Source organism: Cyrtonyx montezumae, unplaced genomic scaffold (genome assembly GCF_038088225.1).
Source record: "Cyrtonyx montezumae isolate F1298 unplaced genomic scaffold, pur_monq_1.0 scaffold_20, whole genome shotgun sequence".
In the NCBI taxonomy this organism is placed as follows: Eukaryota; Metazoa; Chordata; class Aves; order Galliformes; family Odontophoridae; genus Cyrtonyx; species Cyrtonyx montezumae.
In genome coordinates this window covers 4501609-4514826 of record NW_027071937.1, presented here as the reverse complement: position 1 = coordinate 4514826, position 13218 = coordinate 4501609, and the positions used below count along the sequence as shown (strand labels likewise).

The following is a 13218-nucleotide window of genomic DNA, read 5'->3' as shown; positions in this document are numbered from 1 at the left end:
ACGAAGCTTTACAGATAGAAGGATGCCCCAGCTGCCTCCTGCTCCAACAATGCAAATAATGCTCTCATTCCCCAGCTGCACAGACACAAGAGCTTAATACAGCAAGATTGTGAACAATTCCAAAGACTATCATAATCTGTCATGACAATTCATTGTTGCCTTCCTCCTAATAGAAGGGCACAATTTTTCCTACCAAGCTCTCCATCTCTCGTGTTGGCAGACTGTATACAAAAACTGCCAGTGTGGACAAAATCACCAAATAAAAGAACTGAGCCAACAGGCAACACGTCCCTTGGCTTTTATCACGAGACACTGAACTTCTCTAGAACAGCATCAGTGAGCTTTACCTGGAAGATGTTTGGTATGTGTGTGTAGTAATGATCATGCTGCTCACTGTTGAACTTCTGTAGAGTGGAAGAATATTCTGCTTTGCTGTCTTCTGCCAATTGATGCCGCAGCTGGGCTTGCTGTCTTGCCTAAAGAAACGTCAAAAGAAAATTTTAACCTATACCACTTGGAAATAAATGGCATCGTGTTACTTGTCTTACCACTCTTACCAGTAGGCAGCACAAAAACTTCAGCATATGGGTTCTGAACATTTCCACTTTTGGCTTACTCTTACCCACAAACATTTGTGAACCATTGTGTTCCTGCATAAGTGCACAGAGTGCACTGCTGGAATTCAATTCTCTTTCTTCTGTTGAAGGTCCTGCCATGTTTCTTTCTTTCTGTCAGACTGGCATATATTCCTACATATTCTTACAAGCGTTTATAATTTCAAATTAAGTTAAATTGGTCAAAGTCTGTCACATGAGAGACTTGCTTTCCTACTTTGCCTAAGAAGCGATAGTTCTCACAGCTCAGATGCGTCGTCAGAACAAACATCTCTAGTTGTTTTCTATCTTCATAGAATAAATTTTCTGCCACCAATTGAGCAGAAGGCAGTGCCAGTTTCCTCTGGGTAGCATGCAGCCCTTGATGCTTGCAGCTGCTATCCTTTTCTTGTGCTGCAATATGTTCCTTCTATGAATCATTCTGCACTCAGAAACAGCCTTTCTTCATACTACATGTCAAACATTGTACTAAATTTGTCCCTCCAGTATTTCCTTAAGGGCAAGGGCTTATTCAGGACACTTACAAGCACTTCTTCCACTGAAAGCTCTGTTGGACAGCACCTCTTTTCTCTAACACACCACCTACCTGTTGGCTAGCAGTATGTTTTGGAGACAGAGGAGGGACAAAAACGTTTGTCTCATTTCACATGCCTCAGCCAACACCATCACGACAAAACATCTTAAAATTCACGCTCCCACCACACTTCTCTGTAAAGTCTTATCTCTGCTCACTTGAACCAAGCTGGCACAAAGTAGGCAAGGAAATAGGAGCCTGAGGAGCAGCTGAGACACAACTCCTTCCTATTTTTACCCATGCAGATTTGCTTTGCTACCCAGCATAGCAGAGCACTGGGCACCCTCCCTTCTTTGCCTAGAACAATCTGTCCCCAAGTGACCCTCTCATATTTTCAGATCTCTCTTACAGTTCTGCTTCCCTAAGGCCTTCTGTTATCTCTTTCACTGCCCAACATTATTCCCTAGCTGCCTATCCCATCTGTTTATTTTAGCTGCCTTTTCTCTCCTTGTGGTTGGCCTTCATACAGAAGCTCTTCCTTCTCTCTCCTTTCTACACAGCTCCCTGCACCCATCTGCCTTTGCTCTCTACCCCACATCACTTGAGCCTTGAGGCCCCTGTCATGCCAATTCACAGCTGGCATCCATCCATCCTCACTGGGCTCCCACGTACCCCCTCCATCTCAAACACCACCCCCTGCTCCATGGCTGGGAACCAAACCCTCATTGCAGCAGTCAGAGGGAGCCAGGCTGTTTGGCTTTGGAAACTGAGCCCATCCTGCTCCTTTTTCAGGCACTCATGGTTTCCTCACCCTGTGCTGACTACTTTGCCATGGAACAGAGCTACAGGTACTCAGAAGCATTAGGTTTCAAGCACTCTCTCAACTTTCTTAAAGAGGTTTTTCAGAAACGAGAAAGACCACTTTAAAAAAAAAAAGCTTAAAAATATTTTCTTGCTATTTCAGGGAACACAATGCAACAGATAATAGTAATATTTTCTAAGTAGTGGGCTCCCACTGAAAGCAGTTCAGAGTGGGGTTATTCTTTGAACTATTCCAGGCAGACAATAGTTTCCTGACAATAAATCCATGAAATACCAAATCACGGAACATTTTAGTAATCCTAACTGGAAGCGAACAAATTCTGCCAGAAGGTTTCAAATCTCAATTTGCAAAGAAATAGGCTTCCCTTCCACTTGTCCAGCTCACACATCTCACCTCGTAATTTATTTAGCCGTGATTCTGTTATTTTCTTTGTGAGTGCTGTCAGTGAAGTAGTTTCCTAGATCACCTTTCTTATTCTCTGTACAAAAATTATTATTTTTGAAGCACAATGACAAATGCTGGGCACTGAATGCCACACAGCAGATGAAACGGCAGCATAAAGTGGGCAAGAATGTAACTATAATTAAATAAAAAAATCTGACAGGGAAAGCTTTCAATGCTGCTTGTTCTCCAGGAGCTTTTACTGCCCACCAGCTCCTGCAACAGAAGCATACCTAACACTGACCTGCTGCAATGAAATACCAAGGAGCCATAGCAATTCTTTTTCTGCCCAAGGGCTCCATATAACGTATTAAACTTTATCATCCACACACGTAATGCTACATTAAACATGATGGGAAACAATACAGCCTTGTACTACAAATGAAAATACACCAGCAAAACAAAGTCAGCCACAGAAAGGCTGCAAGAAGAAGCTCTCAGCCTCTTCCTCAAGTCCCAGCTGCTGGAGATCAATATTCATTTGTGAGGACCAGTCTCCTTATCTACCTAAGAGCAATCCATTGTTTGAACCAGCTTCTATGGCAGACAACTGTGCAAGTGGGGCTGGGCCTTTTTATCTGTTTAAGTAGCACAACTCAGGAATTTGTCCCTCAACTCTACTGTTTAAACCACTGAACAAGGACTTCGCAATTACATATTCCCAGGCACCCCAGCAAACATTCAGACAGAGTTCTTCCTCATGAGCAACCTCATTGGTTGGGTACGAGCAAAGTCACTCTGAGCTAAATGCATACAGGAGTAGATGCCCCGTGTTTCCAAAACTATCTTAACTGGCCCCAAATAAGAGAAGGCAGGAGATGAAGAAGTAAAATTGGGTCCATTCCAAAACCACAGATTTCTGTACGAGAGCCCCAATGACGTTTTCTTTCTGCTGTCCATTTAATGCATTTGGCAAGCTTCAAACAGCTCAAATATTTTTCCAATGAGGTATTTGGTTCTTAAAATATAAATTTTTTTAAGTAGAATTTTTTTTAATACTTCATTTGAGTATGTCACTTACTCTAACATCATCACTTCCAGTTGTAAAATGCAATTCAGTTAATCCTACATTTCTATTTTCTCCTGAAGCATAATGATAAAATATGAGTTGATGACCTTAAGTTTCATACTGAGTGTCATGGACACAGTGGCCTGGAGCTGCACAGAGTCACAGGAGCTATTTCAGGAGCAATTTACAGTTGAACTTCACAGAAAAACATTTTTTGCTTTCTTCGCTGCTCTTTTTGGCATGCATACAGCTTCAGAGCTTCTCAGGGTTTAGAATTAATGTTAAAAGACTGCCAGATCACTCCTGATTATAACAGAAGTTAGGACTAGGTACTCGTAATGATAGAAAAAAATAAGCTCCTCCTCGAGAGGAAGAATAAATGAGGTCACATAAATAAATTAACGAGTTCACTTGCAGCAGCATGAAAAAGTAGAAAAAAAGCATCTCCGTTAAAAAGATTTGAGTAGAGAAGAAAAGCAGCTCGCTCCTCCTGGTGAAAGGTGCTCAGATTCTGCACATGTTTTTTAAAGAAATCCATAATCTCCTTCCCTCTGAGTGGACCTCTGTACCACCTTTTAGGCCCCAGATAAACACGTGCAGCGTACATGAGCATAAACTCCACTTCAAAGTATCTCTGTATTTTTTTTAAGGTAATTCTTCTCTGAACTCACACTGCAGCAGTAAAACCCAGAGGTCACATACACTAAAGCACTTCTCACGAGGGAGAGCTAACCTAGAACGAAGGTCAGCCCAGCATCTGCAGCACAATGAACCCTGCAGTGAGTGTGCTGGTAAGCTCTGGGTTTCCACCATCGTGGCAATTCAGATTTAAACACAATCTTACCAAAGCAGTATTTTAAGTATATGTAAAGGAAGCGTAAACTTAAACATATACATACACACACACATACTTTCTGCTGTTACTGTCTCCAAAATAAAAAAGAATGAAGGATATTTTGCTGATAACAATTTTGCAAGACACATTCCAGAAACAGCAAGAGAGTCAATAGATGCACTGTCTTTTGGGTTTACACAGACAAAAAAAATGCAGCTCCTCAAGGCTGCGATGGTGGGAGCGATATGAATAACTGAAAAGGGCAGAAAAAAAGCTTTGGCTGCTATTAAGCTGATCTGCTGAGTGGAACAGCTCAGCTGCCGCTCTGTCCAGGATGGCAGAGTTTCCAGTCAAAATGCTGGGGCAGCTTGCTTTCTTCTGCCTCCTCTTTTTCAAACACCAACAAACCCAGACAGCATGTGAGATGCATCACCGCCAAGCCCCCGTCTGCCAAAATAGATCTGTCTTTGGGAAATCCAAGAGCAGACTAAAATGCAAACACAAAAATCCAGCCCTCTTCAACTGCCCAAACCCTTCAAAAATAAGTTAATGATAAAGGCAGACTTGAACACTTGACCAGTTTCAGGAATGCTCTCAATAGCTCACAGATTTCCCAGCTGCAGGCTCTGGCTGTCCCTGCCCTGATGAGCTCGTGCTGCTGCTCTGCTGTGAGCAGGCACCAGCTCCACCGGCGGCACCGCTGGCAGCGTTTGCAGAAGCATTGAGAACAGTGGGATTCCTGCCACAGGCTCGGACACAGGGCCAGGGCTGCAGGCTTTGATTTACATAGCCTCCAAGTCAAGCTCCTTTGTTTACTATTTTACAATAACCAGTTTGGTCTCTCTGAATTGACAAGCAAAAGAAAAAACTGCTTTCCTAAAAGCGAGAGGGCAGAATGGGACATGCAAAGTAACAGACAGGAAAGGACAAAGACAAGTCCCCATTTTCAATACTAAAAAGAGCAGGAAAAAGTCTGACAGCCAGTGGTTCCTTGAAAACCTTTGGTTAGACAAACTATACAAATGAGCAAAGAGCTGATGTGATGGAAAACCTTTACAATCAGTGCTCAGAATCGTTATCTCACGAGTTTGTAGTCCACCTAATTCTGCTGGATGACAGCAGTGCACACTAAGATATGTACTAAAGCAACAAACCACCACCAGAACTCTAATGAGCTGCATGAGAGCAACACAGCAGGCACACTGCACCTAACTCTTAAATTGCACTGGTCCTATCTGGACTCTAAGAAGAATGGGATTGCAGCTAGGACTCATCTAGCTGTGTCAGCCCTCTGCTCACAGGGCCAGTCCTGCAACACGATCAGAGGCAGCTGGGTAAGGGAGCCCAGCAGCTAGAGGTTGCTTGGAATCTCACCTAAGTGGACAAGCCCAAGACCTCAGTGGCCTGGCTTCAAGCCTCAGTTCTACAGCAGACTCCCTTGCACAAATTTGAGTGCTGCCATATCCCCACATAAAACAAAGGTACTGCTATTTATTCTTTGGCCCATTCAGTTGATGTAGTCAGTGTAGCATGACAAGTGTTCACAACCATCTACATGGATTGTAAGGGGAGGCCATTATGTAAGAAGGGAGGACAGCAGCAAGCACAGCAGTGTTATGCACCAGAAGTACATCAGGACACAGCTCCAAGGCTCTACAGAAATTACTGTGCCCTGAATCCAGATTTTGGTCTCCTCCCACAGCCATCCTCATGCCACAAATACTGCATGTGAAAACTGCCTGGGTGTCCAAATGGTGAAGCACACGAGTTGGTCAGATGGATAAATCTCTGCCACGCTGCCCAGGGAAACCCAGCCCCACGAGGATACCCCCCAATAAATAAACCAACATAATTTGCTCCAAACAATTAAGTGTTTGCACAGTGGGTGAAAGGATACTTGAAACTGAGCAAGGAGATTGCTAGAGAAGCATCTGGAGCACTGGCTGACTGTTTAAATGATTCCTGGAGATCTGTTTAGTTCTAGCAACAAAAGCAATTACATTCTGCAGTATATAAACCTAAGTATGGAATATAAATAATGGAAATTATTTCAGGACTGCATAATACATCTGTTAGATCATACTTTGCATACTGGGCATGGCTCTAGCCATCTCTCTCCAACAAAGATTTAACAAACACCGCCAATGCAGAAGGAATAGTCAGGGCTGAAGAAAGCGACCAGATGAATTTGCTAGCCTTAGCACCCAGCTCTCCGGGTACAACACGTGCACTTACACTCAACAGCTATCAGACAATCAGCTTCATTCTGAGGCGTGTTTCTTTTATCCCCCCAGTTCCCTTCCAAACAAAGAAATCTGTCAAAATATTTTTTTGACAGAATAAAGAATGACTGCAGAGCTTTCAAACCACATGGCTTGGGCTAATTGCTTTGCGTTGGCTAAGCATGTCATTTATGCTACACTTTCAATCCTAACTGCAGCCGATCCTTAATTCAGAGTTGTTCTGAGCTCTCCCCTTCACAACCCTGCCTCGCTCGCTCCATTTAGCAATCCAGCTCCCAGTACAGCTGCATTGTTGTGACATCATCAAGTTACTGCAGAGGAGTACCTCAAATGGGAAACAAATTCAGATGGATTTCCTTATCCTATACTAAGACTGACTGGTGCTTCTGTTTCTTGATCTCCTAACACCAAATACAGTGCCTGTATGGGATTCAAAAGGATATTTAGCATGTTTTGCAGCTAGTATTACTGCAATCATCAACCCTTAATACCAGAAATCAAAGCTCATAAATGAGCCATGGTTCCAAAAGGGAAACAGCTGCTATTTCATCACAGAGCACTGCTGATGGCAGGCTGTAAACAAGGCTTACTCTACCAGAAATGCAAATACAGTGCTAAGGGACTCCCTTCACACTGCACTGCCAATTAGGAAGACAAAGTTCACAAAGGAGATCGGGGTCTGCATAAACCAGGGAGATTATGCTAATGTCAACCTAATGGCTTTAAATCACGTTACCAAGAAAAGATTGCCCTTGAATGGCTCAGAATTTAGATGTGCTTCACAAGCAAAGATACAGGAGAGTTCAGTCAGTGCTATCAGTGGACAAAAAGGAAAGCAGCTGCCTAGTGAGCAGAACCAAATCTCACCATGGCGCAGAGAACACGACTCTAACACAGCATCCACTTCTCCCAAGAAGAAATGCACAGACATGGGCCCTCTGTGAGCTATGGACCAAGCCAAGCTCACCACAATTTCTCACTCACAATTCACTGAGACACTGCTGCTGCACTTCTATGAATTCACAGCACAGAAGTAAAGTGTCTGGAACTGTTCATCGCAGTGAGGAGAAGCATTCAGCACACCACCAGTGGCACAAACACTGCAGAGTTTTTCCAGCTCCTAACATCATCTTCCTGGGGCACTACATTTCCCAAGTGCAGCTTAAGCAAGGGAAATGGTACAATAAACCCCACTGTTGTGGGGCAGATGGAACAGCACGTCAGAAAATGTTAGGGCTCATTTAGTAGCCATGGTCTGCAGATGGAGGGCACCCACCACCTCTGGCTGTGCTGCAGTTTATGCCCCCAGACTTCAATGAGTAAAACTTTGCAGCAGTTCAGCACAGAGCTGGAGATATCTGTTCCAGTTTGTCTGCAAGGTCTCAGTGATGCAGCCTTCCTCCTGCTCTGCTCTCTGACTAAGCATGCTGCAAATAGCATCCGTGCAAACCTTTGTATGCTATCAGTGTTACAATCAGAGATTTCTCTGGGGGCCCAGCTCAGTTCATTTTTCATCAGAAAGATGTGTAAATTCTTAATGAGGAGATTTGCATCCTGCAGTGCAGCAGCCTGGCTGCTGGAAAAGCAGTTTAACACTTGACAGCAGAACTATATTTTCAAAAGCAGGAAGATCAGCTTATTCCAAGAACCTTTCAAAGCAGCAGTATTTCTACATTCGTGTTTCATAAGGCACTGCCAATGGTTCAGTTCATGACTGTGCAATGGAGCATAAATGGACACGTCCACTGTGGATAAGAGGGGCAATGCAGACTATGTTGCATTTAAAATTGCCTTTGTTCAGCTGCAGTAAGCACATGAGAATGCACAATCACTGAAGCTGAGTGCAGGTTCAAGATTACTGAGTCAGGCAAAAACAGCACAAAATAAAAATCCCACCCTAAGCATTTAGCAACACCAGGACCTTATTGGCTTTTGAGAATTAAAGTCTTAAAAGTGCCAATTTGATCTTCACCACCTTCTAGATCCACAAAACATTTATGTTACTATTAAAACCACTTAAAGTGTAACCCCACTAACACATCAGGAACAAGGAAACCAAACCAAGTGGTTAGCTCTGACTAGAGGGCAGCAGCCTGGGAACTCACATCCACCTCATTTTCTGCTATGCACACACTGTCATTACCTGGACGCCAACATACAGCTGTGCTACCCCTCCAGCAAAGAGAGATTCTGCCTGACACAGAGAAGCTCAAACTGCTGTCCCCCCCTCCTCAGCTGCTGTGCAAATCAAGAGGCAAGAAACATCCCACCCCCTTGCACGGGTAGCCCCAACCACTTCCTCTCTAAAAACAGATTTTGAAAAATCTACTTTGAAAATAACCCTTCAGAAATAACAGCCTACATATATATATATAATATTTTATTGCAAGAACTCTGCAACGGCACTGCTGGGTACCACATTATCCCATAAAGATGTCAGCTTTTTAGTGATTACAGCTCTAAAGAGAAGGAACAAACAATAGAGCACTTCCTTATATGTACACTGACTGTGCTGGTGACAGAGACCATTTCCCCAAATGGTCAAAAAATTGAAGCAACTCCACTGTGGGTTTTTTTGGGGTTGTTTTTTTTTTTTTTTTTTTTGAAAGAACTGCTTTAAAAGCACACATCCCACTGTGATCCAAGGGAAGCTGAAGCTCACAGTGACACCTACAAGTCCTCCCAGTATTTTCATCAGCAGGTGACACCGCTTCCTTAGTTTATAACAATACACAGTTTGCAACACGGCAACTCTGACTTTGCTGAACTGCACTGAGAAAACCTTTATGCCAAATCTGCACATTCTCTCTTAAACATTCTCTCTATGAACACTGGCTGTTAGCAAGTTAGAGACTCAATGCAAACACAGGAAGGGGAACACGAGGGCCATAACCCCCTCCTTGGATTTCATTGCTGCACAAAGTCTGTGAGCATTGCTGACACCTGAACACAGCCCTTTGGCTCCACAGTACCAACACCAAAAAAGGAAACATCAGGAAGCAAAGCTGAACTGCAGCTCCCTTAGATCAACCACAGCCTGGCTGGCAGCAGGGATGAAGGCAGCCATAGCAGACCCCAGAGCAGCACAAATGGCACTGCGTGCTGTGTGTTGAACCAGAGCTGGATCCCCAGAAATAGTTTGGGCTTCAGTACCAGATGTTATTTTCCTGAACAGTAATGGAGAATAAGTAGGAAAGTCTTCTCCATTCGCTTCAGTACCATTAGTCAGCTTACTTAACCCCAGCAAACTGTAATAGTGAGAGCAATCCTTCAGCAAGGACATGTTCAATGCTGGGAGCTGGCAGCACTACTGAGAGAATTTCTTCCTGCGGTTGTCCAAGGCTATTGCTATTTAAAGATGGACAGATGCGAGCAGGCTAGATCCTCATTCAGTTGAGCACTAAAAGTGCATTAGGGATCTGCAGTAACATTTTTTCTGATAGCTTCTGTCATTGTGATCACTGCAGAATTTTAATTCCATTACTCAGTAATGCATGATACAAAAATTAACTCTGGCGCCTGCTCATACTGGCAGGTACAAGCTAAACCAGCCAAGGTGTCCATCTCAAGCCCAAGAAATAAGGACAACCTATCCCACTGCCTAAAGAGCACCTTGCTCAGCCAAAGTGAGCAGCAGTGGCTCTGAACACAGCCAGCCCGTCTGCTTTCCTGGCCAGATGGATTTTCAGGAGCAGGACTGCAGCAGCCAAGCTGTGAGGGGGCAAGTGAAATTAGAACTGCTGCAACAGGAGGAGGGAAAAGTCATCACACTGCTTCACTGGAAACCAGTGGTTTCTGCACCTCCCTGGAGTGAGGCTGCATGAGCAGCCCTGGCAGCAGCTCCAGGGGAACAATATCTTATTTTCTGGGGGACTTACGTAAGGCAGAGCCTGTCACGTGGTGGAGCACAGCAAAGAAAGGGCATTATTCACAGCCTGGCATGGATGAACCCAGTTTAACACATGCACTTGGAAAACACTGTTCTCTCTGTTCAGTAATATTATTTCACATTCCACTCATTTTGATAACCTTTTCCATCTACTCCACGGACTGACTGGAAAGTCCACTAATGCCTTCTCCAGAGATCAGCCAACACACACGGCTGCAGCAGGCGTTTCGCCTTTCAAGGTGGCACTGAGCTTCATTTTGCAGTAAGTAATTTACAAAAAGAGAAGTGTATATATATATGTATTAACATATATCTCACAGTATATATATGTATATATAAAAAAACAAAGCAACAGAAGCTAGAGAAATTTAGAAGGGAAGCCCCTGTGCCCCACTTTACAGGGGAAGGGAACCAAGGCAAGCAGTGCTTCCTACAATTTACCCCATACATTACCCTGCACTCTGAGCAGAGAAGGCTCTCATCACAGATAGAACTAAGGAGCTTCAGACCCTGCTTGCCCCTATAGTGTAAGGCATGACTCTGCGTGCCTTTAACATGACCCCAGCTAAAAAAAAAAAAAGAAATCTAGGCTAAGTCCTAATTTTATCTGTCAAATAATGTATTTTAGAATCACTTTATACAGATAAAGCAGAGATGATCCTCCTCTGCCAGGAAAACCTGCATGTGGCCTTACATCTCTGACAACCCCCTCCACACATTTATCCATAAAGTGCCCTGGCAAATCCAGAAGGTGACAGATAATCAGATCCAAAGGGTGAATTTTCAGCTAGCAGCCAAGCATCAAACGACAAGACCACAAAGCTGCTTGTTCCTTCTGATGTACAGTAACACTTTGGGAAACTTCCCGGCTTCTTTCTAATAGCAACCCTAATGCTAACTGCTGCTCAACTTCCACAATGCTCAGCATACCAGAAACTTCTTAACATCCCATAGGTGCAGAAATAAATTCTATTAGATAGCTTCCTAAGATTAAATTAACTGAGAACAGAATGGAAGCAGGCTCCTTGAAAGCAAATCTATTGGTTTTGGGTTTTTTTTTTTTACAGGGACAATCTTGGACTATAAAGGATTCTTTGCCTACAGTTTAATTTCATTTCCCATTCTTTCAGTGAAGTATTTGATACAAGTAAATTTCCACTTTTTTTTTTTTTTAAGAAACAAATATGTTCAATATTCTATTTCATACCTATGTGAACCAAACTTTTCAGTGAAGACAAGACTATCTTTACACACTGTAACATCTTCTTTCTGGTTTACACTTCTGCATCGTTTGAGCAGATGAGCAACAACAAAAAGAAAAGGTGCCCTGTTGTAAATGGAGGACCACAACCAACAGTCCTGGTAATACATCACTGTTGCTTATGCCAGGACATCTTTGAAGTGCTGCTCAGCAGGGAAGGAATTTCACTTCTACCAGGATCACACAGCAACTGACAAGCACTCATCTGCAGGGAGCCCTCACAAGCTCGGCTGTTAAAAACTCTGGGGTGCTAGTTAAAATCAATTTTGCATAAATGTATTCAGAGCCAGATTGGCTATGTAAAATTCTGGTACCATCTTACTGAAGAAATTTAACTGCTTGCATTTATAATTTGTATGCAAATACAAGCAGCTGGGGAGATCTCCCTATTTTTAATTAGCCAACGGACTGAGACATTAAGCCTCAGAAGGTTTATACTACCAGCAGGACACTGAGGAATTAAACCTATCACAACCATCACAGGATTCTCTACCCTCTGGCTTACCTTTTCAACATCTGCTTTTGTAACATTGATATCAGCATCCATTTTCTCAAAATACTGCTGTGCTCGATCAGCCTCTTTGCAATCACGTTCAAACCGCCTTTTAGTCTGCAAGGAAAAAATAGGATCTTTCATTATGGCAAAGAAACCATTTCAAAATCCACTTAAAATCCATAACTGACCCTAAAGTATCTGCTGTAACAACTGAGGAGATTCTATGAACAACATGTTTATACTGGAACACATTTCCATGTAAAAAAAAACACATTTTCTCTTCTGTTCTTCAGACTGCTTCATTCCACCAACATCACTGCTATTTCAGTATCTTCACCTATTAGCATTTCTTTTGTTCTGGTTTACCAGAATCACCACCTTCCAATGTTTAAATCCCTCATTCTTATAACACAACAAGTAAGTTTCTAAGGTGCCTTCATTTGCAAGTAGGGCTTTTAGTTACCAATGTCCCCCTTTCTCTTATCTTCTCCCTCCACCTACAGTTTCTCACTAGTTCATGATGAATGCTGAGGCTCCAATTTCAGTGTATTTGCTTCTGAGAAACAGCCCCTTACTCAGGAGATGATAGCATTTGATTTATGCACACAGGATGGAGTTATCCAGCTTACAGAGCAGTATCTGAAAAGGATCCTTAGGGACACTGCATTTTGCTTAACACTTAACACACTAAGTCAGATAAAATGAAATGCTACTTGTGATAGGCTGACCTCATGGAAAGCCAAATGCACCATTTAAACATTTAAAAAAATCACATTTTCCAGCTTTTATCCATATTATTTTCTAAATACAAAGTTCGGAGCACTCTGTGAAAACAGTGCAAAAATGACTTAAGCATCACACGTGAGGAAATCTCTACTTACAGCTTCAAGTTGTTTCCAGCAAGTTTCAACATGCTGTTGTGCCTTCCTGCCATCGTGGAAGTGCTGTTTAGAAAAAGGGAAAAGGAAACATTTTGAACGACAAAAGACCAAACTGCCAGTTATGCTGAAGGGGCTCTTTTCTAGCACTGTAGAACAGAATATAATTTTCCAGAATAAAACAGAAATGATTCTGATAGTTGTGTTCTGCAACC

At 42.9% G+C, this 13218-nt stretch overlaps 1 protein-coding gene across 16 annotated transcripts in view; it reads right to left on the bottom strand.

Moving 5' to 3' along the window:
- FNBP1 (formin binding protein 1) overlaps window positions 1–13218 on the bottom strand; it is a 76022-nt gene that overhangs the window by 28254 nt on the left and 34550 nt on the right. For all 16 annotated transcript variants that reach the window (XM_065737459.1, XM_065737456.1, XM_065737457.1 and 13 more), the window contains exons 5-7: window positions 13007–13069; window positions 12135–12239; window positions 348–476 (exon numbers count right to left, since the gene is read on the bottom strand). In XM_065737459.1, the coding sequence (XP_065593531.1) occupies window positions 348–476; window positions 12135–12239; window positions 13007–13069 (297 nt within the window). The remainder of the gene's footprint in view (window positions 1–347; window positions 477–12134; window positions 12240–13006; window positions 13070–13218) is intronic.